Genomic DNA, 27,500 nt, shown 5'->3' with positions numbered 1-27,500 from the left:
GGAGGAGGTGGCCAGCTTGGTCTGTCCAGCTTTGAGCAGAGTTCTCAAGTCTTTCCAAGTGGTTTTCCTGGAATGTTCTAGAATGCCATTTTCTCCCGGTTCTATTCCCTTCACTGGGTCCAATCATTTTTGAAATGCCTCTTTGGTTGTGGTGCAATAATACCCCTTATGTTTATGCGCCATTTGCTACCTCATTCCCCAAAGGTTCACTCTCTTAGGATCCAGCAGGAGTCCATTTTCTTTCTTTCCATTTTTAAAGCTAGGCTTTAAGACTGGGAAGTTGGGGGTGGGGGTGGGGGAGCAATGGCCCTCCCTCTTAAGCCACCCACGCCCCTCTCTGGTATCTTGCTTCCGGGTTCAAAGATTTCTACACCAAACTGTTCAAATGGGTGTGTTCTGCCTGCCTTTGTCTGAGGTCAGATAAGATTGACATTCCTGTGATAGCCACTCCCCCACATTTTGCATATTCTTCATTCTGAGAAAGAGCAATTTCCTTCTGCTTCCTTCTGTCTGGTACTGAAGAGCTTCTTGGACTTCTGCCTTCTCTTTCTCCTGCCTTCTCTTTCTCCTAGTAAAACCCTTAGAACAGAGCCTAGACTGGGAGTGAGGAGCTGCAGCCTTCCTTGTTTCCTGTCCAGTTAGAATGTTAGCACCACATCACCATACAGCCCCTCCCAGTGACTGCCAGGTTTCTATTGCTCTCTTACCTTTCCTCTAGAAATGCTTGAAGGTTTTCTATTCCATTCAAGAGACACACAGATCCCTGACCTCCCCCTCTAGGGCTGCATTCTGCTCTGCTGGCAAATTTATTCTTGCTTATAAGCTTCATCTTGTGCCTTTTGCAATGCTGAGTTTCAAGATTTCTCCTCTGGAGCTCAAGTGCTAGATCTTCTGAGATCAGGACCATAGCTCCCTCATCCTATCCTTGGCCCTGCTGCTTTCTGGGTTCTTGTAATATTTTCTTGGATTTGGGACATGACATTCCTTTGGAGCTTCTTTTAGGAGATGATCAGTAGATTTGGCTTCCACTTTTGCTCTGCCTTCTAGTTCTGGATTGTGGTTTTAGTAAGTCCAGGGAGTCTAGTTTTTCCTTTTCTTTTTCAACTCATACTTCTATCTTAGAATTCATACTAAGTATCAGTTCTAAGGCAGGAAAGAGGTAAGGACTAGGCAATGGGGGTGAAGTGACTTGTCCAGGGTCACCCAGCTAGGAAGTGTCTGAGGTCATATTTGAACCCAGGCCTGGCTCTCTATCCCTTGAGCCACCTAGCTGCCCCTATTCTCGTGATTCTTCAATGATCTCTCCTGGACTAGTTTTCTAGATCAATTGTTTTGGGCATCAACTCTTTGGTATTTTCCTTGATCTTTTGATTTTTTTTTTGATTCTAATCTTTCTTGCACTCCTGCTTTCAGGTTGGTCAGGTCTGGTTTTCTGGGAGGCTGTAACTTTGGTTATTTCCTCCTCAAAGCTCTTTATTCTCCTTCCAACTCTTTTTCTTAAGGGACTTGATTTCATTTGAAATCTCTTGCTTCATTTCTTCCAGGAATTTGGTTTCTTTTGTGTCTTCTTTGGCTGGTTCATCTGTCCAGCTTTAGCTCCTAAGTTGGGAGTTTGTGCCAGGGCCAGGCTCTGTGCCCTCTCGGGTGGAGACATCAGTGCTGCTTGATCTTGCCCTGGTTCCCTGATTCCTATGCTGACCTCTCTTCACCTTCTGGGATGCCACTCCCACAGATGTTTGACTGGCAGTGAAGCACTGCATTGTCATGGCTCCTTCCCCGGACCTCAGAGTAGTCAGTTCCTGGGCCTGCATTGCTTTCCCTAACAATCAATCAGTCAACTTTTGTGAACCACGTACTTACTGTGTGCCAAGCCCCAGGGATACAAGAGGAGGCAAAAGACAGTTCCTGCCCTCAAGGAGCTTCCAGGCCACTGAGAGACATACAAACAAGCTACAGAGGACAGAATGAATGGTGGGAAAGCACTGGAATTAAGAGGGGTTGGGCCAAGCTTTCTGGAGAAGGAAGGATTTTAGATGGGACTTCCAGAAAGTTGGGGAGCTCAGTGGTCAGAGTGGAGGAGGGAGAACATTCCAGACATGGAGCACAGACAGAAAAATGCTCAGAGCTGAGAGATGAAGAGTCTTGTTTGGGGAACAGCTGGGAGGCTGGCATCACAGGAACAAAGAGTATGGGGGGGATGTTTAAGTAGACTGGAAAAGTAGGAAGGGCTTTGAAGGCCAAAAGAGCATTTTGTATTTGTTCCTGGGGGTGAAGGGGAACCACTAAAGTCTATTAAATAGGGGGTGACAGTCAGACCCCCACTTTAGGAAAATCACTCTGGTAACTGACTGGAGAATGGAGCCTAGTAGGGAGAGACTTGAGGGTCCCCAGCAACTATTGCATGGATCCAGATGTGAGGTGATGAGTATCTGCATCAGCATAGGGGCAGTCAGAGGAGAAAAGGGAGTGTATTAAAGAGCTGTTGGAGAGGTGAAATGGACCAGAAATGCTGCAGAGGTGAAATGGACCAGATGCTGTAGAGGTGAAATGGACCAGAGATGCTGCAGAGGTGAAATGGACCAGATGCTGCAGAGGTGAAATGGACCAGAGATGCTGCAGAGGTGAAATGGACCAGATGCTGCAGAGGTGAAATGGACCAGATGCTGCAGAGGTGAAATGGACCAGATGCTGCAGAGGTGAAATGGACCAGAGATGCTGCAGAGGTGAAATGGACCAGATGCTGCAGAGGTGAAATGGACCAGAGATGCTGCAGAGGTGAAATGGACCAGAGATGCTGCAGAGGTGAAATGGACCAGAGATGCTGCAGAGGTGAAATGGACCAGATGCTGCAGAGGTGAAATGGACCAGAGATGCTGCAGAGGTGAAATGGACAGAACTTGGCACCATATTGGATTTGGAGGATGAGAGAGAGTGGGAATTCCAGCGTGACTCCCATGTTGAGAGGCTGCTGGCCTGAGGACCTGGGGTTCTAGTTCACTGGGTGCTACCTGCTGCCTCTATGGTTTTTACTGGCAATTTCCGACTTTGGGATGGCCCTGGAATTATTGTTGCCTTGGGATACAGAACCTAGCAGGTTTTCCTGTGGTTGTGCTCCTACGCTCCTGGGGGCTGGCTTTGCTGACTCCCATCCCCCACCCCCAGTCTCTTACCATAGTTTCACCTTGAGCGGATTGCCCATTGTTTGGTCTGCTGGGAACCTTAGGGTTTTGCTAGGAACCGGTTTGTGCTGGTACAGGGGAGCCTGCCTCAGTTCAGGCAGCTTCTTGGCAGAATCCCAATGGATCTCCTATTCCCGCTTCCAGCTGTATCTCTGCACTCCCTGTGGGGGGGATTCGAATTCCTGCCCATGCCTTTTGGCCCCACTCAGAAGCTAAGGAGCAGAGAGACACCAAGACCTCAAGCTCTGAAGCCTCCAAGCAGTGGGCATCGGGGCTTTGGTGGACCAGGCCAAGCCACTGCCTAGAGGGCCAGGCCAATGCCCTGGAGAACAGCTCTCTTCCTTGGGAAATGTTCCCTGACCTCAGGCCTAGACGTTGATGTTGTTCAGGTGTGACTCTGTGGCCCCATTTGGGGTTCTCAGGGCAGACAGACTGGCATGGTCGGCCATTTCCTTCTCCAGTTCACTTTACAGATGGGGAAACTGAGGCCAACAGGGTCAAGTGACTTGCCCAGGGTCCCATTTGAATTCAGATCTTCCTGACTCCAGCTGCCCTATGTGGCCTAGATGTGCCTCTTTCTGATTTCACCCATTGCTCCTGCTCCTGCTCTCTGCTCACCCTGGCTGTGCCTCCCGCCTGTGGCTCCTCTCTGCCTCTGGCCTTCCGGCTCCAGTTAAGTCTGGCTGGCTGCCTTGGAATGATGCCAGTGCCTGCCCTCCGAGTTCGACTCCTGCCTGCCCCTTTGTCCCCGGTTGTTGGCCCCTTTAGCCTGGCTGCTCCTCCAGGACATGGAGCCCTTTTTCTGGCCAGGCTGTCCGAGCAAGCCTTCTGCATAGTGCCCTGGTCTTTGGGTGGCTCCCAGTGCCCGGGCGGCACAGACTGGGCCCTTCCTAACCCTGTGTGGACTGGCAGCCCCTGGGAGTGGGCATTTCCTGCCTCAGACACTGAGTCATGGCAAAGGGAATGCTAATAGCGCCCCCCCCCACACACACAGAGGGACCCTGAGGGGCAGGTGCTATTAGTATCCCATTTGATAGATGGGCAAATCGAGGCAGGCAGAGGCCATGGAGGGAGGCAGCAGGGAGGGCGGCCCTGGGACGCAGGCCTTCTTGCCCCCGCCCCTGCGCCCCCTAGCTGCCGGGCCTCCAGTCAGGAACACCGAAAAGTCCTGAGTCACGGAACTGGCCAGAAGCCAGGCATGGCTGGGCCAACAGAAACTGCCAGGGCCAGAGAGAGCCTGTGGAGAGAAGTGAGGGGGGGCCGCAGGGGCCATTCCAAGCATCTGAGGCGGCTCTCCCGAATCCTCGAGTCTGAAGGGGGAGCCTGGTCCCCGAAAGGCGAAAGGCCCTGAACCCCGACTAGCACCCCCAGTCCCAGTTTAGTTAGGGGAGGAGCCAGCACCCTGGGGCTGGAGGCGGGCAGCACAAGGGATTCTGCCCTACTTCCCAGCCTTTACATGAATGAAAAGAGCAATGATTAAGCTCTTCCTGTGTACCATCCCGGGGCTTCCCCAGAGCTCAACGCCTGCTGCTTCTCCATCCAGCTGGGGAAGCCCCCGGCCGGATTTCAGCTTCTGGAAGGCTGCAGGGAGGGGAGCAAAGGACCCCCCAGAGCCAGGGCCTGGGAGGCCAGATGTGCGGGGGGGGGGGGGGGGGGGTGCAGACTCCCTCCTCCTCCTCCTCCTCTCCCTTCCACTCCGGGCCTTGTAGGAGTCGAGTCAAACCCTCAGTTCCCGGCAGTTCGGGGGTCCCGGCTCAGCCACTCTCCTCCCAGATGGCTGTGCCAGACACGGCTCCGCATCACTTCCTGGAGGTGCTCCCAGCTCCTGGCGGAATCCTCCCCCGTCGGGCGGGCTGGGCCGAGTGGAAGCTGGACTCGATGGGCTTCTGGAGCTCAGCAGGGGCCTAGGCCGGGCCACGGTCTGGGAAGGGTGGCTTTCGGGCACTGACTCTGGCTGGCTGGCTGGGAGCCCAGAGTGGCCTCTGGAGTGACCAGGCCCAGCAGTGGCTCAGCCAAGGCTCTGGCTTGGGTCCCCTTGAGATGTGGTCTGGGGGGGGGTGGGAAGGGCTCTTGCCTAAGTCTCCCCTCTGGCGCCCTCCGCCCTGGTGGAGCACACCGGTGGGGGCTCGAGCAGAGATGGGGCATCCCGGCCCCTGCCTGGCTTTGCCTTTGTCTTCCCCAGTCTTCTGCATTACTCAGGCTGCACTCTTCCTCTCCTGCCCTGGCCTCCAGCCCTTCATCTCCCACTGCCTCTCCGATTGGCCATCTGCTCTGACTCCTGAGCTCCCTGAAATCCCGCCTCCTACAGGAAGCCTTCCCAGGTGCCTTATTTCCTGTTGATTCTGTCTGGAGCTCATTTTGAATGTATTTCTTTGCTCCTTGTCTCTCCCGTCAGAAGGGCAGGGACTGCCTTTTGCTTCTTTTTTCTCCCCAGCCCTGGCGCACAGTAGGCACTTCACAAGTGCTGGTTGATGGATCTATTGCTCAGGGTTGCGCGGAGCACCAGGCCCACCTCTGCTCTCAGCCCGAGGTGAGGTGCTCGCTCGGCGCCTCCCCGGGGCCCTCCTCTCCGAGCCTCCTCTGGAAGGGGAGCCCCAACCCGCCGGGCACTGATGGGGGCCCTTTCTCGCCGCCCCCGCTTCCCCCTCCTGGAGGACAGTGTGGTCACGCTTTGCCTGGCACGCAGGGGGAGGCAGCACGGTGTCCCAGGCCAGGAGGGAGGAAACGGGGCTCCGGGGAGCAAGGGAGGCGCCCGCAGGGAGTGCCTCGGCCTCCCCCTTCTCAGAGGCCCCTTCCTGCTCCCGGGCCTCCTTTCGGGGCTCCCTTCAGGTTAGCAGAGCTGGGGGGCTGCCATTCCGCAGGGGCCGGCCGGGAAGGCTCACCTGGCCAGAGGCCTGACCAGGCTTGTCCGGGGCTCGCCCCCTTCTGCCCTTCCCAGCCCCCCGGGGGGCGTCCTCACTTCACACCGCTCGTGCCCAGGTGCCGGGCGGGTGCCTTGGCCGGAGGCTGCACTCGAACTCGGGGCGGAGAAGGGAAGAGCCAGAGCCAGGGATGGTGCAGAGATCAGCGCTTTAATGACTCTTCCAAGGCCCAGCCCGGCCGGCCAGCTCTTCCCTGGCTCGGCCGCGCTGCGCTCGGAAGTTCGGGACAGAAGGAGAAGTGGGGGCCGGACGCCTGGTCTTTGCTGCTCCGGCCGCCCTCCCGGGCCCCCTTCGGCACGTCCCGGAGAAAGAGGGAACCCCTGTGGGCAGCGGCCTCAGCCCAGGGCCCGGAGGGGCCCTCCCTGCGCCGGCTCAGGAGCCGGGGGGCCGGGAAGCGAGGGGCAGCAGCGAGCGGGGGAGGGGGAGCGGGGGCCGCCCTGTGCCCGCACCGACGGGGGACGATACTACTTCACACAACACTGAGCGGGCCGGCCCTCCCCCGGCCTCCCCGAAGGCCTAGCTGTGGCCCTCGTCCATCGTCTTCTTCTGGAACCTTATCAGGAGCTCCTCCAACTCGGACCCAGCCGGGTTTTGCTGAAGGGAAAGCAGAGGCAGGCTTGGCTTCAGTCTCGGGAGGGGGCCGCCCCGAGGGCCGCCCCGTCCCGGGGGGGGGGGGGGGGGGGGGCTCTGACCTCCAGGAGGCTCTTCTGCACCGTGAGCTGGCTGTAGACGCGGGCGCCCTCGTCCCCGCACACTTTCTTCAGCTCGTCCTTGTTAAGGGAGAAGAGCTGGGCGCCCGTCAGGATGCCCAGGGGCTCCACGACCCTGCAGGGAGGGGCACAGGGTGAGGGGGCGGCAGGGCTGCTGCCGGCCCTCGAGGCCTCCCCCCCCCCGCGGGCTCACCTCGGGCTGAAGGACTTGGCTTCCAGCCACATTCGGACCTCCTGGGCGCTGGAGTGGTAGGTCAGCGGCGCCAACACCGGCCTGCTCCTCTCCACCCGGAAGTTCCTCTGCGGCGGCTGCCCTTTGGGGTTGCTCATCTTTTGGATCAGCTCATGGTTCAGCTCGTCCATGTGGTGGATAAGTTCTGCCAGGAGCCCAGAGGCCAGCCGGTCAGCGGCTGCACCCCTGCCACCCTCCCTCGGACCCGGGCAGGGAGGGGACGGGGAGCTCCTCTGCACCGCTGCTGGGGCGAAGAGCGGGCCGATATTCAGCCCTGGGGGGGGAGGGAGGGAACGGGGTACCCCTCTGTGCTGCTGCTGGAGGGGAAGGCTGGGGGGGGCGGACCCCCTGTGGCCTGCCCTGCCCACTATTCCCCTCCTGGAGGACAGTCGGAGGCCCAGTCTTGCTGGGCGCCATGGAGGAAGCTCCCAAGGCACATCACTGGGGCACTTTCTCCTTTGGGGGCACCCCTTCCCACCCGTAAAAGGAGCCCTGGGAGACGGGAACGTGAGGCTCTTTCAGGGCCTGAGCAGGCTGCTCCGTCTGGGGAGGGTCCGAGCCCCCAGAGCCCCCCTTGCACCTTGACCACACTGGAGCATTAGCCTTCTCCTTCTTCCCCCGAGGGGAGGGCAGGGGTCACACACAGGCCCGCAGCCCTCTGGGGGGCGAAGATCTCAGGGACTCACGCTCTTTGGCGTCCTTGTCCCCTGCGTAGCTGGGGGGCAGCTTGTGGAAGGGGCTGGTGGGGCCTGGGCCTCGGGGACTCAGATCTCCCCGGTATTTCTGACTGTCCTGGAAGAGGGAAAGAAGGCAGAAGCCCCCGTTGGCTTTGGGCTTTGGTCGTTGAGTCCTCTGCATCGGGGGCAGGTCCAGAAGAGCAATGGGAGAAACTATTCAATGCTTCACTCAATTCAATGCTTTCACTAGGAAACCATACCTAGAGCCCCCTCTGATCTATCAGCCAAGTGGCCCTGGGAGAAAAGAAAACGAGGGGTCTGGATGATTTATTCTTGAGGCATCCACACCGACTTCTCTAAACCCCAAGAAAGAAAGGTAGTGGGGTGACAGCAGAGACGAAGCCTGACCATGGGAGGGGGTGGCCCTGGGATCATTCTCCATCTCTCTCTCTTTCTCCCCCACTTTCCCCTTTTCATCTTCAGCCTTCCTGGTTGTCTGGAGATATGTTGGGCCTGTTTGATCCTTAGTAAACCTTTTATTTGCCTTGTCATATCCTCTCAAAAGTATTCTTTTCCCTTTCAGAGTCAAACGTCTAGGAAAGGCCATCTACACCCATTGCCTGCCCATCCTCATTTTCTAGCTGCCTGCATTCTAGCTTTGACCTCACCACCCCACTGAAGCTTCTCTTGACTTAACTGGGGAAGCCTCTTCTCGGTCCTTCTCTCCACAACATCTGACACCTCCGATGACTCTCTTCCTATATATTTTCTCTGTGCTGGGTTCCAGAGCTCCATTCCTCCCTTTCCTTCAGCTGCCATGGGCTTATTATTTCTATGCCGATTGATTAGCTGATTGTCCAGCCCTATTTTCTGTCCTGAGCTTCAGTACCTCATCACCACAGGTTGCCTGCTTTGTGACTACTACTCACTTTGCTCCTAATTCTGCCTCTCTATCAAACTTCTCAATTGATGCTAGGGCCACTGCTGTCCTTTTTGTCCCCTCCCACATGGCCACAGGGAATCCAGAGCTATTTTTCAGTGCCCTTCCTCCCCTTCGAGGAGGTTTCTGCCAGGTGGGAGCAGGGGGCTCCGTTGCCTCCTCACACCCTCCGCAGTCTGGCCACAAAGGCCAGCACACTCTTCTACAGACTCAGACCTGAGCCTCCCAGCCTTGCGTTTCTTGACACCTGCCCCCAGGGCTAGAATGTTCTCCCCTCTGGCTTCCCTTGAATTCCTCATCATTCTTCAAGGCTCAGCTCTGGCCCCATCTCTTCTGGGAGTGGGCCCTTCCTTCCTCACTGTTCCCTGCAGGTATTTCTCTGAGTGGCTTGTTTTCCTGTCATCCCTACCTCCCAACCCCATGCTCCTTGTCCCCTGGTAGGATGATAGCTTTGGAAGAGGAGAGTGTCCTCTGCAGGCCTCGACTAGTTCCCTTAGTCCCCACCTGCTCATTTAGGGAGTATACATCTTCCAGTTTGAGCACATCCAAAATATTGAAGGGCACATAGCCGGCCTGTCCACTCCTGTTCCTCAGTTTCCACCACTGCTTGTTGTCTTCCAGCACCTGGGAGGACAGCCAAGGGGTGTCTTCAGGCCAGTGTCCTTGTGCCCAGACGGGCAGCCCACCACCCCCTCCCTGGGCCACCTGCTCCAGGGTCTCACATCCCCACTAGTCAATGAGTTGGGGTGAGATGAGCAGAAGGCTCCTTGCTCCCAGACCCCGCTGTCAGAGCAAGGGGACAGAGCTCCAAGGTTACAAGCCCACAGAGGAGCCTTAAGCCTCCAACGGGGTAGTAGCAGATGTGGGATTAGAAGCCAGCTCAGCTGGCTCTGCTGTCCACGGCTCCGGCCCAGGGTGCGGGCATTGGCCTCCAGGGAGCTCTACTCCCTGGGCACCAGGCACCGCTGAGCTTGGGGAGGGGGAGCTTCCTCTCTCTCAGACCTTTCCCACTCCCACTTGCAGGGGGTGTAAGAGTAGTAGCACAGGAGAGCCCCGGCTGGAGCCCACACTCTCGGCGGCAGGCCCAGCAGACCCCGGGAGGTGCCCGGCCCTCCCAGGCTTTGGTGCCCTCTCCCCTCTAAGCCAGGTTGGGCTCCCCGGGGCGCCTCTGCTCACACGTCTTCTGTTTCCCAGCCCCGGAGCCGATGACCTGGATTTGGCCCACTCGGGAGCCCGGATGAGGCTTCTGGGGGAAGGGGGAGGGCTGGGCCCAGAAGGAAGGTGCAGCTCTGCCGACTAGAGGCTTCTGCCTGGTCCAGGGTCTCCTTGCGCCACTCCTCCCTTCTCCCCCCACTCGACACTGGCTGGGGGCTGCCTGTGTCTGGCCCAGCTGAGCTCCAGGCACAGCGCGCCCTTTGCATTGTGGGGCCCACATCCCCCTTCTCCCACCCTCTGGGCTGCCTAATAGGGCATGTCAGGGGTGCCCAGGCTCCAGCTCAGTTGGAGAGGCCCCAGAGAGAGCCAGCCGCAAATAGATACAATGTTTCCTGGCCTGGCCTGCCCACCTCAGGGTGCCGGGCCCTGGCGCCTTGTGGGAGGGGCAGGGGGGCACGACCTCCATTTCCCGGTCTCCTGTCCCCCCGTTCCTGCTCCAGGCCAGGGCAGCCGTCCGTCTCGTCCCTCCTGCTAGCAGCCAGTGCGGCAGGGCAGTGGGGGGGTCCCGGCTCGGGCCGGGCTGCATCTTCTCCCGCCCGGGCCCAGGTCCAGGGCGAGGCCAGGCGGGCCGGGCATCCTCTTACCTCCAGGACCTCGTCCTTCAGCACGGACAGCTCGTTGGCATTGCGGGCTGTGAAGTCGTAACGGATCTTGGCGAACTTGGCCATGGCCGGTGGCTCGACTCTCCTGCGCAGAGAAGGGCACGGGGCGGCTCAGGGGTCTCCTCCTCCCTCCTGCCTGCGGGGCCGGCCGGCAGAAGAGAGCAGCGACGCGGCAGCGGGCTGTCGGCGAGCGGGTAGGAGCGCAAAGTGGGTCAGCCCCACTGGGCCTCCGGGGAGGGGATCCTGAGCAGAGGGAGGAGGCCAAGGAGCTGGCAGCGGCTCTGCCCAGTTTCTGGGCCGCAGCTCGGACCAGGAGACCCCTACACGGCCCCGGCCGGCCCCCCCGCCTGCCTGGCCCTTGGGGGAAGGAACCTGCTCTCTCCAGGTTCCCTGCATGAGAAATCCCTCCACGGCCCCCTGATCCTTCTCCCAGGGCAGTGCCCGGGAGCTGCTGTCCCTCCGATCCCTTAGTGGAGGCCAGGAGGCCGCGGGGCCACCGTGTGCGGCAGAGCAGCTCAGGCCAAAGCGCGCGCCGGCCCCCCAACAGCCACCCATGGCGAGGAGAGCGGGATGCAGAGGGAAGGGGTGTCCGGCCGGGCCCTTCACTGGGACTGTGAGCCAAGAGGGCTGTGCAGGGCCTCCGGGAGGGGGCAGCTGGGGCCGGAATGCCTTCTCCCAGGCTTAGGGGGTCACCTCCCTCCCGGTCCTTATGGCCCCCTCTGGGATATGGGCGGACTCGGGGCGGGGGGTCAAGACGGGCCCATCTACGGCCTCTACTGAGACAGCCCAAAGCCTGGGCCGCTCCTGGCCGGCCTCTTGGTGAGAGCCAGAAGAGAGCCCCGAGCCCCGTCCGAGGCGAGAAGCAGGAAGCCGGCTGTGGCCCCCGAACAGGGCAGCCCCCCGCCTTCCCGGGCACCCCCAGGCTAGTGGCTAGTAGTGAAGGGCTCCCAAAGCTCAATCCCCATCGGGCTGAGGGCCTGCTTTGGGGGGGCAGCCCCGAGGGCCCCCTCCCCCCACCCGCGGCAGCCATCTCGCCTCCTTTGCTCCCACAGGACCGCAGTATCGTAGTGGGAGGGCCGGGACGGGTCCAGAGGCCTGCGTTCAAGTCTCGCCTCTCATCCTGCCTAGCTGGGGAGGTCAGCATCTCCCGGAAAGGACAGCTGCGGCTGTGACAGGGCATGAAGGCCCCTTCCCCGGGCCCAGATCAGAGGCAGGAGGCCCTGGGGGAGGCCTCCTCCCCCTGGGGCTGGCTGGGACCGAGGCGCCGCTGCCCCCTGGCGGCCGTGGTGGGGGTACCTGTTGGAGCTGGGGGAGCCCCCTGGTGGGAAGCCTTCTCCGGGGGGTGCGGGCTCGGGGCCCGGGCTCTGCTTCAGGGAGTGGCGGTAGGAGAACCCGTTGGCCGGGCTCCGCTACGGGGAGAGAGCAGCGAGAGAGGAGGGTCACCCGCCGGGGAGGCGCACCTGCGGGGCTCCTCCGCCTGGCTCAGGCGCCTCCCCCAGCCCCAGCCCTGCAGCTGGATCCAGTCCAGGAGGGCGGCGGCGGGCGTCTCGGCCACACTGACCTCCGCGTCCGGCAGCGGCCCACCTTCCACTTCCCAGGGGGCTCCCTGCAGCACGTCCAGGGGGGGCTCCCAGCCGTTGTGGAACCTCGGCACGTAGGGCGCCACGTGGGCGTCGCGGGGCCACTCGGCTCTGCGGGACGGGGAGGGGCCGGTGAGGCGGCGCTCGGGCCCCCGGCCCCCCCGCCCGGCACTTACCGAGGGCGGCTCCACGTGTCCCCCAGCGCCTCCCACAGGGCCATCTCCTTGGGGATCAGGTGGCCCCGCAGGAAGTCCACGCAGTCTCGGGAGAGGAGCGGGCTGACCACGGAGCGGGCGACGTCGGGGCCTCCACAGCTGCTTATGATCTAGGACCAGCCGCACGCGGGGGCTCGCACTGCCGGCCCGCCCCCCCGCCCCCCCGGCAGCTCCCCCCCCCCCCCCCCCCCCCCCCGGTCACTTACCAGCTCCAGGGGCCCCAGGAGGAAGTGCACCAGCTCGGCGGCGCTCGGGTTCTGGATGTGCTTCCGCAGCTTGGCCTGGTGAGGGGGGGCCATGGAGGGTGGCCGGGCCCAGCCGCCCCCCCGGGAGCCCCCCAACGCTGAGTGACGTGAGCAGGCCCGGAGGGGACGGGACCCGCGCCGGGGAGACACCGAGGGGAGGGAGACTCGGGCAGGGGAGGAGACGGGGCCCCGGGGCCCCCCGACACAGCGGGCGGCACTTACCAGGAGGTTCAGGGCCAGCTTCATTTTCTGGAAGCAGTCGATGAAGTCCGCCTCGGAGGGGGGTTTGGCCCTGAGCGTCAGGACCCCCTCTGCGGGGGAGGGGCGTGTGAGGAGACCCCGCCCAGGCAGCGCCCCCCGCCCCCGCCCCCCCCCCCCCCCCCCCCCCCGCACCTACCCGCCGGGCCCCTCTTTCTATTCTTCTTGCCCTTCTTTCTCTGGTTGAGCTGGCGGAAGGCTTCGGCCGCCTTCTGCAGGCGGGCCACGAACAGCTCGATGTCATCCAGGGCGCAGTTGAGGATTTGCTGGAAACCCACAAGAGGCCGGAGAGGCCCCTCAGCCGGGCACAGCCCCAGGGCGCCCCTCCCCCCGGGGCCCGGCACCCACTCACCGTCTCCTTCTCGATCTTGTGGGCCAGGACGGCCCTGGGCTCGTCGTCCTGAGAGTCCCCTCGTCCGTGATCTGGGGGAGGGGGCGCGTGAGCCCCTGCCCCGGCCCCCCTGCCCCGGCCCCCTGCCCCGGCCCCCCTGCCCCCTGCCCCGGTGCCCCCTGCCCCTGCCCCCTGCCCTGGTGCCCCCTGCCCTGGTGCCCCCTGCCCCTGCCCCCTGCCCTGGTGCCCCCTGCCCCCTGCCCCCTGCCCTGGTGCCCCCTGCCCCCTGCCCCGGCCCCGGCCCAGGAACTGGGTAGGGGGAGGCTCCCCCCTCCTCTCTACCTGGCACGCTGACGGGCACCGGGGGGGCCACACGATTCTTGGAGCTGGGAGGGGGACCGCTGGCATCTGGGCGGAAGGGGATGGGCGCGGGGCCCCGGGGCGGAGGGAGAATGGACTGGCGCTGCCGGATCTTTTCCTGGTGGCCCCTGGGAGACAGAAGGTCCGTGAGGGGGCGCCGGCGCCAGCCGGGGGGCCCGAGGCCGCCGTGCCCGTCCTCACTTGAGCGTCTGCGGGCGCATCTTCTTCCCCAGCCTGCTATCCGCCAGGGCGCTCTCGATGTCTTCGTGCACCAGCTCGGCCTGCAGGGGGGCGGCACGTGCAAGCACGTGTGTGCCTTAGGATGCGGGTCTGAGTGCCAGCACGGATGTGTGCAGACGTGTGAGAAGGCACAGCTGTGCGTGTGTGCACACGAGTGTGCAAAGGCCCCCCACGAGCCGGCGGCTCTCCCGGTGGCCCGATTGGAACCCGGGTCTCACCTCCACCTCGTCGCAGCAGAAGAAGTGCACGTCGGGCTTGTTCTGCTCGGACTCCTGGCACACGAGCAGCAGCACCGAGGGGTAGCGGAAGAGCTGGTTCAGGACCGTCTGGCAGTGCTGCACTGTGCCCAGGGGGAAGTGCTCGAGCTCCTCCTGCGGGCACCGGGCAGGGCCTCAGGGGCGCCCCCCTCCCCTCCCCTCCCTCCCCCTCCCCTCCCCCCTTCCCTTCCCCCCTCCCTTCCCTCCCTCCCCTCTCCCCCTCCCCTCCCCTCCCCCCTCCCCCTCCCCTCCCCCTCCCTCCCTCCTCCCCCCTCCCCTCCCCTCCTCCTCCCCCTTCCCCTCCCCTTCCCCCCTCCCCTCCCCTCCCCTCCCCTCCCCCTCCCCCCCCTACCTGGGACTCGCAGTCCAGCAGCCTGAGGGCCGAGTCGCTGACCTGGAGCAGCATCTCCTGCGTCCACACCTTCTCCTTGGAGCTCAGCTGCACCAGCTTGCGGATGGCGTCGTCCACGGTGACGATGGCTTCGCTCTTGTCCATCATGAATGTGGCCAGGTGCTGGCCCAGCGGAGGGAGAGAGTGGGTCAGGCCAGCCCCACCCCCACCCGGCCCTGAGGAGGCCCCTTGCAATCCCGGAGGGCTTCCTGGGGAGTGGGCCCGGAGAAGGGGGGGTGCCCAAGCGCTGCGGGCGCCGCCTGCCGGGGCCTCTCCTCCCGCCCCCCAGGGAGAGCCGCAGCACTCCCTGCTTGGTTCTGGCTGACCCCCAGGCGGGGGCCCGGCTGGCTGCTGAGCGGGGTTACTGGTTAACCGGTGCGGGGCTGCCTCTTCCTGGCTCTTGAACCCGGGCCGACTTCCGCGTTTCTGCCTCTCCTGGCTGACTCCCTCTGGCCTGGGGCAGAGTCACTCCCTCGGCCCCCCCCAGCCCGCCCCCCCCCCGCAGGAGCCCCGGCTTGGAAGGGGGCCTCGGCCTGCGCCCCCCCCTCACCTGCACGTGGTACTGGGACGTCTCGTGCATGATGAAGGTGGAGTTGGAGTACTTCTTCCTCTGCTCTGAAAGGCGAGGCCAGGAGGGCTCGGCGCGGCCCCCCCGGCCCCCCGCCGCCCCCCCCCCCGCCGCCTCCCCGCCGCCCAGCCCCCCCCCGGCCCCCCCCCCCACTGCCCAGCCGCCCCGGATCTGGTTGCAGCGTGCTGGCGCCCATGAATTAGTAAAGGGCTCCCCCCTCCCGGCCTCACCGTACAGGTCTTTGGCGCTCATCTTGGCCATCCCGTCGGAGCGCCCCACGCTGCCGCTGCACGGAGGGAAGCGGAGCTCCAGGAGCGGCCAGGCCGGCCCTGCTTCCGCCCTCTGCCCACCCAGATGCCCCCAGACGCCCCCACGGCCCGGGGGCACGGCCAGGCCGGTGGTGTTCCTCCCTCTGCCCGCCCAGATGCCCCCGGACGCCCCCACGGCCCGGGGACACGGCCAGGCCGGTGGTGTTCCTCCCTCTGCCCGCCCAGATGCCCCCAGACGCCCCCACGGCCCGGGGGCACGGCCAGGCTCACTTGGGCGATCTGGGGCTGCTGCTCAGAGGCGCCGGCTGGCTCATGGTGTCCCAGGAGCTGTCCAGCTGGGAGAGAGAAGAGGGCCGGCTGAGGCCCAGGCAGGGCCGGGCGTCTGGGGCAGCGGGATGCAGGCCATGACGTCCCCCCGCCGGGCACTAAGCCAGCCCTCTGTCCTGACTCACTCGATGGGCATTAAGTGCCTGCTACGTGCCGGGCGGCTGGGGGGCTCAGGGGACAGAGAGCCAGGCCGGAAGGCAGGAGGTCCTGGGTTCAAATGTGACCCAAACTTCCTGGCTGTGCCACCCTGGGCAAGTCCCTCACCGGGCACAGCCCCACCCTCACACTCTTCTGCCCGGCGATGCCCTGCCCATGCCCTCCTGCGCCCTGGGAGGGGCTCCTCGGCGTACAGGCACAGACCCACGTCCCCCCCCTCCTGGGCCCCCGCCCAGGTCTCCCCGCCCCCCTGCACATTCCAGGCATTCTCCAGCCGGCCGCCTCTGGCTCTGGCCCTCTACCCAGGCTGGGTAGACCCCAAAGGGTCTGGCAGGGGGAAACCGAGGCTGCAGAGCCCAGAAATGCTGCCTCCGACGGGACAAAGGGGGGCGGGGTGGGGCTCCCCCCTCCCCCTTCCCTCCAGGAGCCCTTGGGGAGGGGGCAGCACCCCGAGTTCCGATGCCGGTGACCTCGGGGAGGGCTGGGACAGGTGAGGCAGGTCGGCTCAGTGGGGGGAGCCCCGGAGCCTCAAGCGGGCCGGCCGGAAGGACAGTCCTTCACCGGAGGGAGCCCAGCCTGGTGCCTGTGGACTGACCTCACTGAGCTTTCTTGTGCCTCGGTTTCCCCTGTGGGAAGGAGCTGTCAGCGGCCGGTGCCCTGGCAAGCTGGAGGCCAGGCTAGGACTGCCCCAGAGCTGGGCCTCCGGCCCTCCCTCAGAAAGCCCTTTGCTCCAAGCGGAATTTGAACCCTGACTGGGACTTCGCGGCGCCCCGGAGGTCAAAGGGCAGCTGGCTCCCTTGGGTGGGGCCCTGGGAGGTGGGAAGCCCCCCCCCTTTCTTTGTCCCCTGCCCCCTCCTTCCCTGTGACGCAGGGACGTGTTTGGGTGCCCCGGGCCTGTGACTTTTTCCTGGAACTTCCACAACACTGCCCCTCCTCCTCCTCCTCCTCCGGGGGGCACACCCAGATTGCTGGAGGTGGTCGGGGCCCCCCTCACTCCCTCTGGGCTGCCCGGTGCCCGTGACCTTCAGAGGAGGGAGGCAGCCTCTGGCCAGTTCCTCCTGGCAGTCTGCAGGTGCTGAGCGCAGGGCTTGGGGACGCCCAGCCCCGCTGACCGTCACCCCATGCCAGCCCCCCAAGCCCGGGCCCCCCAAGGGTGCCACTGCCTCACCTGTGTGCTGGCCGGCCAGGCTGCTCAGCGCGTCCTCATTCCTGGATGCCCGTCAGGGCGGCAGGCGGGCAGCAGGCACAGGGCGGAGGGAGGGGGTGGGGGAGGGAGGGGCAAGGAGAGGTGGGCCGGGAACCCGAGCAACAGGTTTACTGGGTAACCGGAAAGCCCGGCCCGGCCAGCCGCCAGGAGCAGGGAGGGGCAGCCAGCTGCCAGGGGGAGGAACCGTGGGGCCGGGCAGGGCATTTCCCTGGGGAAACTGAGGCTGCGCCAACCTCTCCAGCTCCTTCAAGAGGCCCCTGCTCAAGGCTGGGAGCACTTTGCTCAACCCTACCCCAGTTCGTGTCTCAGTGGCACCACCAAAGGTTCTGCGCAAGCAGGCCCGCCCCCCTTTCCCCCTTTCTTCGGGGAATCCAGCTGCAGCAGGGGCATTGTGGCCCCCCTTCCCTCCTCCACAATGCACTTGTGGCATCGCCCTTCCTGGGCTTTCTCCCAGCCCTGGGTGCAAGGCGGCGCCATCCCAGCTTCTCTGCAGAGGAGGGGAAGGGAGTCGGAGTCAGCCCCGACCCCAGTTGTCTCCTCCGCTTATTCCCATTTCCCTACCCTGGGCCCAGGAGCAGGGGTGTGATTCAAATCCAGGTCCTTGGACTCCCTTTTCCAGCTGGGGGAGCATTCTGGGAGCATCATTCCTCCCTGTTCCCCCCTACTAAGGGCCTCTCCACAGCCCCTCGGAGCCGATGCCATCTCTGGCCGCTGGGCCCCAGGCTGACCCCTCTACACCCCGTTCCAACACCCCCCCCCCAGCCCTCATCCTCTGCCCACCTGCCCGCCGAGGCCTCCCAGGGCCAGATCGGTGGGGGCCTTTGGCCTTCTTGTGCTCCATCTCCTTGGCTGCACTCTCCTCTGGGGGCCCCCCATCCCCGGCCCTCTTCCCTCCTCCAAAGGGGATCATCCTGGGCTCCCCCCTGGCCGGTGCCTGGCCCCCGAGGCCTCCCTTTTCCCCATCACCCCCTATGGCTGGCCCCGAGTAGAGGCAGGCGGAGCGAGGAGGGGGAAGGGGCACAGCTGCCAGACTGGCGGAGCAGAGCCGCCTGGGACCCCCGAGGGGAGGGCAGCCTCCGGGGCTCGCCAGCCTGGATGGGGAGAGACGCTCTTCTCGCCCCCCCCCCCCCGCCTCGGGTCTGGGGAGCTGCTCGCTCCAACTCCCGGCAGGCGTGGCGTGGGGGGACCAAGACTTCGGGTGGCTGAGCCAGGCCTAGCGGGGTGCCCCTGGGCAAGTCCCTCGCGCCCTTCTGCCTCCACCCCAACACACGGGAATGATTCGGGCAGAGGGTGCGCCCCGAATGGGCCTGGGGGGCACGCGCGGCAGGGAAGGCGAGCGGCTGCGTCCGTCCGGGGACCCCAAGATTTTATTTGAGAGCATCAGAAAGGGAGGAGCCGCCGCTAGCTGAGGAAGGCGGCGATGGTCACCATCTGCAGGATGCCCTCCAGGTTGTACAAGGCCAGCAGGACGGTGTTGAGGAAGACGTCGGCCCGCAGCACGTAGGTGGCCCACAGCAGGAAGTACACAGACAGGAAGGTGTTGAGGACGGTGAGTGCGAGGCTGCCGCCCAGCAGGAGCTCTTCCTCCACCAGGTTCCCTTTGCTCCCTGGGGGCAGAGACTCAGGCAGGGAGGCCCCCGAAGCCCGCGGGGTGCGCGGGGCTCACAGGACTCGGGGGTCCTCTGGTCACCAAAGGGCCCGCACATGCGTGTGCGTGTGCGGCCGAGGAGAGGAGGCGGCCTCGGCCTCCGCTCGGCTTTCAACAAACTCGTTAATATTTAATAATGGTGTAAAGCGAAGCCACAGGAGCCCCAGCAAAGGCCAGAGAGGATTCTCTCTCCGTCTGTCCGTCCGTCCGTCCGTCCATCTGCCCGGAGCTCGGCCCACTTACCCAGGTGGAGCCGCAGGACTTCCAGAAGGCCCAGCACGCAGAGAAGGGTCAAGTCCATGGCCAGGTAATTGGGGGGGTAGATGAAGAAGTGTTCTGCAGGGACAAAGGGCCACACAGGGTGGGGCTTAGCAGCAGAGGCCGGCAGGCCCCCCCTCCAGCCCTCCCCCCCGGCCCCAGACAGAGCACTCACTTTTGTAAAAGACCATCATGAGCAGGGAGGCCAGGAAGTAGAAGGGGAAATAGAGGCCGCTGAGACAGAACTGGATCTGCAGGGGCACAGAGGAGAGCTGGGGGGTCATTAAGGAGCATCATCGAGCTGAGCCAGGGCCCTCGTCTCCCCCATCCTCCCTGGGGGATCCCCCCCACTCGGGCCTGCCCAGGGCTCCCCCAAGGGGCACCTCTCCGAAGGGGACCACAAAGCAAGAGCCACGAGCTTCAGGCTGCAAGGCTGCCGCGGGGCACCTCCTACTCCTTCAGTGTGATGTCAGGGAACCAACGGCTCCGGGCTGGCCCACTCATCACCGTTAGTTTTTCAGAAAGCGGGCGAGAGGACGTAAATCAAACCTATTTGTATCCGTCCCGGCCTGGCAGCTCGGAGGCCAGGCAGGCACGAGAAGCACTCCTGAGCTTGCCAGCTTGCTCTCCTCGGACGGGCAGGCCCGAGAGAATTCAAGCCCTGACGAGCCCAGGGCTTCAGCGACGGCGGGGAAACGGTCTCCCTTCTCATTTGCTCAAACCGCCTGCCTGCAAAGCAGGGCGTGACAGGCGTAGCTGTCCCCCAATTTACAGATGAAGAGACTGAGGTCTGGCGGCTAAGACTGGCCCAGAGAGAAAGGTCTCCACCTGGAGAACGCTTCCGGCTTTACTCTTCCCATCCACGTCCTCGGGGCCTCCCTGCACAGGCACTAGCACCAGGTGAGGAGAAGCAAGGATCAGGAAGCTGGGAGGGGGCCCTTGGGCAGTCCAAGCCCTCCTTTCCAACCACTGCCCCTGGCTTAAAAGGTCAACGTGCCCCCAGAGATCCTGGGTCTGCCAGGGGCCACTTGTGGCCAGTCACAACCAGAGAAGGGGGGGAAGCGGGAAGGATACAAGGGAGGTTCTTCCTGCAAGAAAAAACATAAGCCAGTTATTTCAGGAGAGCCCTTAGCAGTGCTGGAACCCTCCACTAGCCACCCCCTGGGGTTTCTGATGCTTCTGGGGCCAAAGACAGGGACAACCAGTGCACTACAATGGAAGGAGCCCCGCCTACGTGACTTCCTTATCTTCTGCCCACTCTTTAGGCAAAGAGAAAGGGACATTCAGCCTCCGAAACTTCAGGAGGAGATGCATGGAGATGTCACCCTCTGTGAGAGCAAGTGGGAGCCGGACCTGACCAGCCACCAGCTGGGCCTGGGCAGGCACTAGGTGGAGCTGAGGACCAAAGGGTGGGTCCATGCTTAGGCAGGCCGCAGGGGATCTTAGGCCTTGGCTGACTTGGGGGAAGGGCCCGGGATGTGAAAGGGATGGGCTCCTTCCTTTGCTAGGAGCGGTTTGGCACTCACGTCTCTGAATTCCAAGGCAAGACCTCAGGGACCCCATCTCACAAACGAGGGAACTAAGACCAAGAGGAGGAGACCAAGGTCTTATAACAGAGACAGGGCACAAGCCCAGACCTCATCCGATACAACACATGGCCTCGCTGACTCTCCAGCAGACAGCCAGAGACACCAACCACGTTGGCATTCAAGGTGTCTCCGGACAAGGACTCGGGCACGATGATCTGGGAAATGTTTGCATTTCCACGGGAATGCCATTAATCCACATTGCTTCGGGTCCCCAGAGTTCCACACACATTAGATGTCTTATTCGTTTGTTAGTCCGTCGGGATCGTGTTCAGTTCTAGGGCCATGTTCTGAGTAACGAATTACTGTCAACAGACACTGAGAGCGTGCCAGCACTGTGCTATCTACTTGAAATGCACAGGAAGACAAAAGGCAGCCCCTGCCCTCCAGAAGCTCACAATCGAATGGGGGAAGATGACAGCAGATGAATGTATAGTGGCTAGAGACAGGACGAATAAGAAATTGGGAAGGCCCTAGAATGAAGAGGGGCTGGAGAAGGCTCCTTGGAGAAAGTGATATTTCAGTTGAGACTTCAGAGTGCAGGAGAGAGAGCATTCCAGGCCCGGGGGATGGCCAGAGAGAACGCTAAGAGCCAAGGTCTTCTTGGTGGAATAGCTGGTGTCACCGGTTTGGGGAGTGAGGTATAGGAAGACTGGGAAGGGAGGAGGGGTTGGATTTTTGGAGGCCTTGGAAGGCCAAACTGAATTTGTATTTGAGCCTGGAGGAAATAAGGAATCTCCTGGAGTTGAGTAGGAGGGTAAGGGGTTGGTCTCCTTAGGGAGAGCACTTTGTGGCTGGATGGGAGGATGGACTAGAGTGGGGAGAGACCTGAGGCAGGCCAATGGCCCAGAATTGCAACAGTCCAGGCCTGAGATGATGAGGTCTGTTCCAGGGGCAGGGTTGTGGGAAGAGATCAAGGAGTTTATTAGGGAAGATGCTGGAAGAGTTAAAATCCACAAGAGATGCTGTAGAGGGAAATTGACAAGAGGTAGTACACAGAGGAAACTGAAAGATGTTGCAGAGAGGATGAGAGACTGCACAGGTGAAACTGACAAGAGATGCTGAAGGGGGTGAAATTTAGGAGAGATACTGGAGAAGGGAAATCGACAAAAGATGGTACAGAGGCCAAAAGGACCTGTGCCCTGCGAAATGGACAAGAGATGAAGCAGAGCCGAAACTGACAAGAGATATCGCAGGGGTGAAAACTAAGACAGATGTTGCTGAAGGCATACTGACAAACTGACAGAGGTAACACTTTGGATATGGGTGTAGATTAGAGTGAGGAGTCCAAGATGACTCTAGGGTTGAGGGCCTGCGGGTGGGAAAGATGATGATTTCTGAGTTTAAGATAACTACTGGATATCCGGTATGGGGTGTCTGAAGGGCAGTTGGAGTTGAGCTTGAAGGCCAGTGCGTGAATTTAATATAAAGTAAATCCACTTATTCCATTTGAAAAGTGATGCTTGTTACCTACCACACCCCTTTGACTGGACATGCAGGGGTGGCTATGTGGCATGGGGCTGACAGGCGATTTCAGAGTCTTCAGAATGGATATAATTAAGTCCTTGGAAGCTGATGACATCACTAAGTGAAATAACAATAGCTCATATTTATACATTACCTACTCTGTCAGGCCCTTGTACACTAAACTCTTCATAAATATTTACTCATTTGATCCTCACAACAATCCTGGGAGGAAGGTGCTTTCATCTCCAATTTACAGTTGAGGAAGCTGAGACAAACAGAAGTTAAGTGACTTGTCCAAGGTCATACAGCTAACAAATATCTGAAGCTGGATTTGAAGTCAGGACTTCCCGAGTTCAGGTCCCTGATGCAGCACCAGTGCTCTATTCACTGTGTCACCCAGCAGAGGGTCCAGGACAGACTCTAAGGGAGGGATCCCTGTAGTTAGGGGGCATGACCTAGAGGAGGCTCTAGCACAGGAGTCAGAGGAGTGGTCAGAGAGGGAGGAGGAAAACTAGAGGGAAAAGGGTATTCCAAAGGTCTCTAGAGAAGAGGCGCAGAGTGATCACTGGAGGTCAAGGAGCACGAGGACTGTGAGTGAGAGAGAGAGAGAGAAAGAAACAGAGACAGAGACACAGAGAGAAGTTTTGGTGGAAACGATGAGGTCGGAGGGGGGAGGAGAGAAAACTGAGGTGCCTAGACAGACCACTACAGGGCTAGTTCATGATCAGCAGTGAGAAGGAAGGGGCAGAGGATGGGAGAGGGCCTCTGAAGAAGCCTGGTCAGTGCAGGCCCTGGAAGGGTAATTTGTGGGGAGGCAGAGCTGGTGACCAAGCTAGGATGGCATCCTGGGGGGTCCCCTTCAGGGCATGTGAGAGTGGCTGCTCCCAGAGGGCCAGCAGGCAGTGACCACCTTGCCCCTCGGGCAGCCCCTCTTAATTCTAGCTGTCCGCCCTCATTCTCTCTATGGGTGGTGTGTGTGCCTGGGTGGTCCCGTTCTCCCCAATTAGCTTGTAGGCTGCAAGAGGCCAGGCAGGCCAGCTTTAACAAGTGCTGACACTTCCTCTTTCTCAGAACCCGCTTTTAAAAGCAAAAAAAGAGATACCTGCATTGTGAAGGGTCATAGGAGGAGCAGGGTCCAAATTCCGAACCCAGGCCTCCGGGATTCCAAGGATCTCCTAAGGGGCAAATCAACGCCGGCGGCCCTGACAGCCCAGCACTTACTGCGCAGGCGCCAAAGCCGCGGCTGCGCCCTCCTCGGGGGCTCAAGCGGCCGGCACTTACTGCGCAGGCGCCAAAGTTGGCGGGGTGAGCTCCGGCCTCCCACCCGCCGGGCCGCACAGATGCGGAATCCGAGTCTTGTCCCGGGCCCCCCGGCCACCCCCTCTGCCCTCTGGCGCCCTCCGCCATTACCGCCGCCACCGCCGCCCGCCTCACCTCTCTGCGGGGCCGCCATCTTGCCCCCCCTCCCACCTCGGTCCGCCCCGATCCCGGCAGTCCGTGCGCCACCCCCCCTCCCCACGCGTCCTCGGTGGCGCGCTGGTCCCGCCCCCCTGCGGCAGCGGGAGCGGCTCCGCGGCTCGGCAGCCAATGGAGCGCTTCGGCCGACTGTTCGGCCATCTTCGGGCGCGCGGCCGGCGTCCTCGGACAGGGCTCGGCAGGCGTCGGCAACTCTCGGTTGGGCCCGGGCGCGGGCGCGCTGCCGGCCTCTCGGTGCGTTTCGGGACCGCGGCGGCGCGGCGGGGGCGGCCATTTTCGTGGCGCCCTGCCCCGGCCGTGAGGAGGAGCCTCTGCGGTGGCGGGGGCGGCTTCGGGAGCGCTCGGGCCCGCTCGCCCGCTCGCTCCGGCGCGCTTCGGGCCCGCTCGGCTCCGCTCGGGCGGCCTCGGCTCCGTCCGCTGCCTCCGGCCGGCCTTCGGGCCGCTTCGGGCCGCTTCGGGCCGCTTCGGGGGAGCTCGGCCCAGGAGGGGGGCGGGGAGGCGGGAGGGGGGACGGGGAGGCGGCGGGGGAGGGGCTTCCACCTGTCTGTCACGCTGACGCCCCGCCCCACCGCTCTTCTGGCCACACCCCTGACCCTACTGGGCCCTCCCCAGCCCAGGGACCCCCAAGCTGGGCTGGCCCTCTCCCCAGTGGGGCTCGGGGTTGGAGCCCCACCCAGGCTTCATCCCCTGAGGTCTGAGCTCCCCCTCCCGTCCCTCCTGGCGGGGTGAGCCCTTCTGGCCCCACGTCCGAGCTGAGCAGGACTGGCAGAACTTGACCCCTTAGCAGAGTTGGCCTCAGCCCCCTTCCCCTGGGCAGAACTGGACCGACCCGGCTAGGTCTGCTCCTGCTCAGAAAGAACCGGTCCCCTTGGGCCGGCCCAGCTACCGCTCGTCTGGGCTGAGCTGGACAGGGGACTGGCAGAGCCGGACCTGGGCCTGGCCCCTGGGCGCGGGTGTCACGCCTTGGTGCTACCGGGCCAGGTCCCGATCCTGCTCAGAAGAGCTCGTCCCCTTGGCCCGGCCCGGATCCCATCCCTGTCTGCAAAGCTGGCCCCGGCCCAAGCCCCTGGGCTGAGCTGGACGAGGGCCTGGCAGGACCGCCCCCCGGCCCATCCCCTGGGCTGAGCTGGACGAGGGCCTGGCAGGACTGGCCTGGGCCGCGTTGCCTGCTTCTCCTGAGCCAGGTTCTGATCCTGCTCAGAAGAGCTCGTCCCCTTGGTCCGGCCCCGATCTCGTTCCTCTGTGCCACGCCGGCCCCGGCCTCATCCTCCTGCTGGGCCGGACGAGGGCCTGGCAGAACCGGATCGGCTCCCGTCCCCGGGGCTGAACTGGACCGCCGGGTCTGATCCCGCCTGGAAGGGCTTGGCTCGGGGCCCCGGGCCTTGGCCCAGCTGCCCCTCGGCCCGCGCTGCTCCGCTGAGCTCGCTTTGGGCCTCCTCTCCCTCGGGCGACATGGAGGACTCGGACCCGGCCGAGGCCGCGGTGATGGCCGCCGCGGTGGCGGCCGCGAGGGTCGCCGCCAGCTCGGAGGATGAGGCTCCGGACTTGGACTCGGACTCGGACTCGGAGACCGAGACGGACACGGACACGGACCCCGATCGAGAGGCCCGTCGCATGAGGGCGGTGGCCGTGATAGAGGCGCCGGAGCCGGGAGGCACGTGGACGTGGCTGCCAGAGAACAGGCGTTGCCTGAGCCCCCGCCGACCCCGAGGAGGAGGCGACCTTCGCAGGCAAGTGCCGGGCCCAGGCCCTACCTGGTCCCGAGAGCTCCCCTGGGGCTCCCGGCCCGAGGACCTGGCTTCGTCCTTCACCTCGCACCCCGGGGCTCCGCCTTCCCTGGGGCCGGGGCCACCTCAGGGTTTCGGGTGAAGCACAGACCCCCCGCATGTGGGGAAGCCCCCGAACCCCGCTTTCCTTGGCCCAGCCCGCACACGCGGCCGCAAGCGGCTCCCTCCGGCTTTTCCTTCCCTACCCGTCTCCTCTGGGGGCCCGAGCTTCGGCCGTCTTGTGCCCGCACCGCAGGCACGGGGTCTGCGGGCCCTGAGCTCTCGGGCCTGCCGCCGCCGCCGCGATGACCGCAGACGTCTTCCCTGATGGTCACCGAAGGGCCGGCCGCCTGTTCTGGGCTCTCCTTGGAGCACGAGCCCTTCAGGGGAGCCTGCGTCTGTTTCAGAGGTGACCACGGTGACTGTGGCCAACGTGGACTCTTCCGCAGACAACGTCTTCACCACCTCCGTGGCCAGCGCGGCGTCGCTCTCTGGGCACGTGCTGGTGAGTGACCGGCTGGGGATGGCGGCCGGCTCTGCCCGAGAGCCCCTCTTTCACCTTGTGGCCTCGGGGGGGGCCGCCGCGGGGGGGGGGGGCGTGCACGTGGAAGGGCTCCAGACCGAGGAAGTCACGGCATCAGGCTGAAAAAGAGTTTGGCCAACCTATCGTGAAGGACAACGTTGGGATCTTCTTGGGGGGAAACGTGAAGACAGGCCTGAAGGTGGGGGGTCCTGGGTCCACTGTGACCGTGGGCAGGTCACTCACCCCCCGTCGCCCAGCCCCTGACCCTTCAAAGCCCGAAAACCAGCAAAGAGGAAGCTGGTAGCGGGTCGGATTTCTTGGTTCGCTCACCGTGAATGGGGGGAGCTTCTGTTTCGGTCGGGCTGGAAGCCCAGTCCGCGTGCAGTGGCTTCTGGCCCTTTAGGGGGACCTGGAGCCTGCCCCTTCCTCTCTGCTCCCCAAGGCCCGGCCGGGGCTGCCCCAACGTCCCCCTTCGGCCCTCCTCCCTCTCGGCCCCTCTTGCCGCCGCCGGCTTGTTGCTGGATTGACTGGTGGCCCTGGTGGGGGGCTTCTCACTGGGGCTGGGAGGCCCAGGACAGGCTCCGTGCTGGGGGACACCCTGGGCCATGGCCTGGGCCTTCCTTAAGCTTCCACAGGGGGTCGGGAGCTCCTCGGTGCCAGGCCCATCCTGTCTGCTGCCCGCCTGACCAGCGCCAGCGGGCAGGGAGACTTGGGGTGGCCTTCGGAGCCCAAGCAGGTGCCCGGGATTCCCAGGCTGAGGCTCCGAGCGGGGCAGGGAGACCCTGAGGGGCTGCTGCGTCGTCTCCTCCGCAGTCCGGAAGAGCAGCCCTTCAGCTCGGGGACGGCTTGAGCACAGAGAAGGCCACCCTCATCGTCGTGCACAACCGACGGCAGCATCGTGGAGACGGCCGGCCTGAAGGCGCCCCCCGCGCCTCTCGCCCCAGGTAGGGCGGCGCGGCACCCTGCAGCGAGCCCCGAGCTAGCCGGCCACGAAAGACGTCTGTCCTAGCGGGGCCGACGGCGGGAGGCCGAGGGGGGCCCTTGGGGCGAAGAAGCGAAAAGAGGCGGGGGGCAAACCCACGGAGGTGGGGGCGAAATCGTGGTCCGTGGGATGCCCCGGTGCAAACGCCAGGCCGGCCGCTTTTCCCTCGACTGCTCCTTCGCCCCCAGGTCCCCAGGCTTCTCCGACGCCCCTAGCCCCGGGCCAGGACAAAGGGGGGGACCAAGTACAACTGGGACCCGTCGGCATATGACAGTGAGCTTCCCGTGCGGTGCCGGAACCTCAGCGGAACTCTGCACAAGAACCCGTCTGGGCTCAGGTAGAGACGGGGAGGCGAGCCCTTGCTCCTGGCCACCTTTCCTGCTCAGCCCTGCCCAGGAGCGTCCTGGGGGGGGTCCCCCCCTGCACGGCCTCCCCCGCGCTGTTCCTGCATGGGGTGTCCTCCCCGGGGAGAGGAACTTCCCCTGCCCTCCTCTCTGGCCCCTTTGCCCCTGCCCTGACGGCCTCTCTCTCTGACTCCGTGCTTCTTCCCCCAAGTCTCCTTTTCTTCTCATTCCTTCCCTGGATCCCCCCCAGACCCTCTCCGTAACCCCAGTTCTCTGCAATGGGCTGCCCCGGCCAGGTGCGAGCAGGCACGAGCTTGTGGCTGGAATTTCAGGCCTTCCGGGTCCATTGGCTCCGGGGGGGGGGGGGTGTCTTGCTCACGTCCCAGCCCTGGTCGCGGCTCCCAGGGGCTTCGGTGCGGCGGCAACCCCCTGGTCCTCGTGGCTCAGCGGCTGGGCGGGCGGCCACCCCTCTTGCCTGCCATTTCCTCCATTTTGGTTGCTGTCACGGGGCCCCGGGTTTCGGGGTGAGAACTTTTCCCTGGGGTCCCTGGCACCCACAGAAGCCATCCC

General features: G+C 63.4%; 3 protein-coding genes across 7 annotated transcripts; all 3 read right to left on the bottom strand.

Annotated features, from left to right (window-relative positions):
* Positions 1-6,231: 6,231 nt before the first annotated feature.
* On the bottom strand, positions 6,232-16,961 carry EPS8L2 (EPS8 like 2). Of its 3 annotated transcripts, none has more exons than XM_056801078.1 (21): positions 16,842-16,961; positions 15,461-15,525; positions 15,152-15,207; positions 14,904-14,968; positions 14,315-14,476; positions 13,924-14,076; positions 13,667-13,746; positions 13,448-13,593; positions 13,127-13,197; positions 12,914-13,040; positions 12,739-12,827; positions 12,478-12,552; positions 12,233-12,381; positions 12,038-12,167; positions 11,773-11,885; positions 10,459-10,561; positions 9,164-9,283; positions 7,729-7,834; positions 7,004-7,187; positions 6,793-6,925; positions 6,232-6,694 (listed from the first exon to the last, which is right to left on the bottom strand). In XM_056801078.1, the coding sequence occupies exons 2-21, from the start codon at positions 15,502-15,504 to the stop codon at positions 6,617-6,619; spliced, it is 2,184 nt and encodes a 727-aa protein (XP_056657056.1). In that variant the 5' UTR covers positions 15,505-15,525; positions 16,842-16,961; the 3' UTR covers positions 6,232-6,616. The 3 variants fall into 3 exon arrangements, with proteins under 3 accessions (XP_056657056.1, XP_056657057.1, XP_056657058.1); XM_056801079.1 differs by lacking the exon at positions 16,842-16,961 and adding an exon at positions 16,269-16,488; XM_056801080.1 differs by lacking the exon at positions 15,461-15,525 and having other exon boundaries at positions 16,842-16,929.
* LOC130454893 (actin nucleation-promoting factor WAS-like) lies at positions 16,894-17,795 on the bottom strand. The gene is made up of 2 exons (XM_056801084.1): positions 17,661-17,795; positions 16,894-17,367 (listed from the first exon to the last, which is right to left on the bottom strand). The coding sequence occupies exons 1-2, from the start codon at positions 17,754-17,756 to the stop codon at positions 16,894-16,896; spliced, it is 570 nt and encodes a 189-aa protein (XP_056657062.1). The 5' UTR covers positions 17,757-17,795.
* A 235-nt stretch (positions 17,796-18,030) lies between these two features.
* On the bottom strand, positions 18,031-23,724 carry TMEM80 (transmembrane protein 80). 3 transcript variants are annotated; one of them, XM_056801082.1, is made up of 5 exons: positions 23,274-23,359; positions 19,336-19,874; positions 18,962-19,037; positions 18,772-18,864; positions 18,031-18,487 (listed from the first exon to the last, which is right to left on the bottom strand). In XM_056801082.1, exons 2-5 carry the CDS (start codon positions 19,496-19,498, stop codon positions 18,094-18,096), a joined length of 726 nt encoding a protein of 241 aa, XP_056657060.1. In that variant the 5' UTR covers positions 19,499-19,874; positions 23,274-23,359; the 3' UTR covers positions 18,031-18,093. The 3 variants fall into 3 exon arrangements, with proteins under 3 accessions (XP_056657060.1, XP_056657059.1, XP_056657061.1); XM_056801081.1 differs by having other exon boundaries at positions 18,230-18,487; positions 18,962-19,058; positions 19,861-19,874; positions 23,274-23,724; XM_056801083.1 differs by lacking the exon at positions 23,274-23,359 and adding an exon at positions 22,942-23,225 and having other exon boundaries at positions 18,230-18,487; positions 18,962-19,058; positions 19,861-19,874.
* Positions 23,725-27,500: the final 3,776 nt, after the last annotated feature.

This window comes from Monodelphis domestica, chromosome 6, assembly GCF_027887165.1.
Source record: "Monodelphis domestica isolate mMonDom1 chromosome 6, mMonDom1.pri, whole genome shotgun sequence".
Classification (NCBI taxonomy): Eukaryota; Metazoa; Chordata; class Mammalia; order Didelphimorphia; family Didelphidae; genus Monodelphis; species Monodelphis domestica.
This window is presented reverse-complemented; position numbering and strand designations above follow the sequence as displayed.

What these genes read in the sequence shown, in the direction of transcription:
- EPS8L2 (XM_056801078.1), bottom strand. Translation starts at nt 15,504, where the DNA reads ATGAGCCAGCCGGCGCCTCTGAGCAGCAGCCCCAGATCGCCCAA. An exon ending in TCCTGGGGCCCCTGGAGCTG is followed by an intron (nt 12,382 to 12,477) that starts GTAAGTGACCGG and finishes GGCTGGTCCTAG; the next exon opens with ATCATAAGCAGCTGTGGAGG. An exon ending in GCCAAGTCCTTCAGCCCGAG is followed by an intron (nt 6,926 to 7,003) that starts GTGAGCCCGCGG and finishes CCCTCCCTGCAG; the next exon opens with GGTCGTGGAGCCCCTGGGCA.
- LOC130454893 (XM_056801084.1), bottom strand. Translation starts at nt 17,756, where the DNA reads ATGGGGGGCCCCCAGAGGAGAGTGCAGCCAAGGAGATGGAGCACAAGA. An exon ending in TGGGAGGCCTCGGCGGGCAG is followed by an intron (nt 17,368 to 17,660) that starts GTGGGCAGAGGA and finishes CCTCCTCTGCAG; the next exon opens with AGAAGCTGGGATGGCGCCGC.
- TMEM80 (XM_056801081.1), bottom strand. Translation starts at nt 23,589, where the DNA reads ATGGCCGCCCCCGCCGCGCCGCCGCGGTCCCGAAACGCACCGAGAGGC. An exon ending in CATGATGGTCTTTTACAAAA is followed by an intron (nt 18,865 to 18,961) that starts GTGAGTGCTCTG and finishes TTGTCCCTGCAG; the next exon opens with AACACTTCTTCATCTACCCC. An exon ending in AGTCCTGCGGCTCCACCTGG is followed by an intron (nt 18,488 to 18,771) that starts GTAAGTGGGCCG and finishes CTCTGCCCCCAG; the next exon opens with GGAGCAAAGGGAACCTGGTG.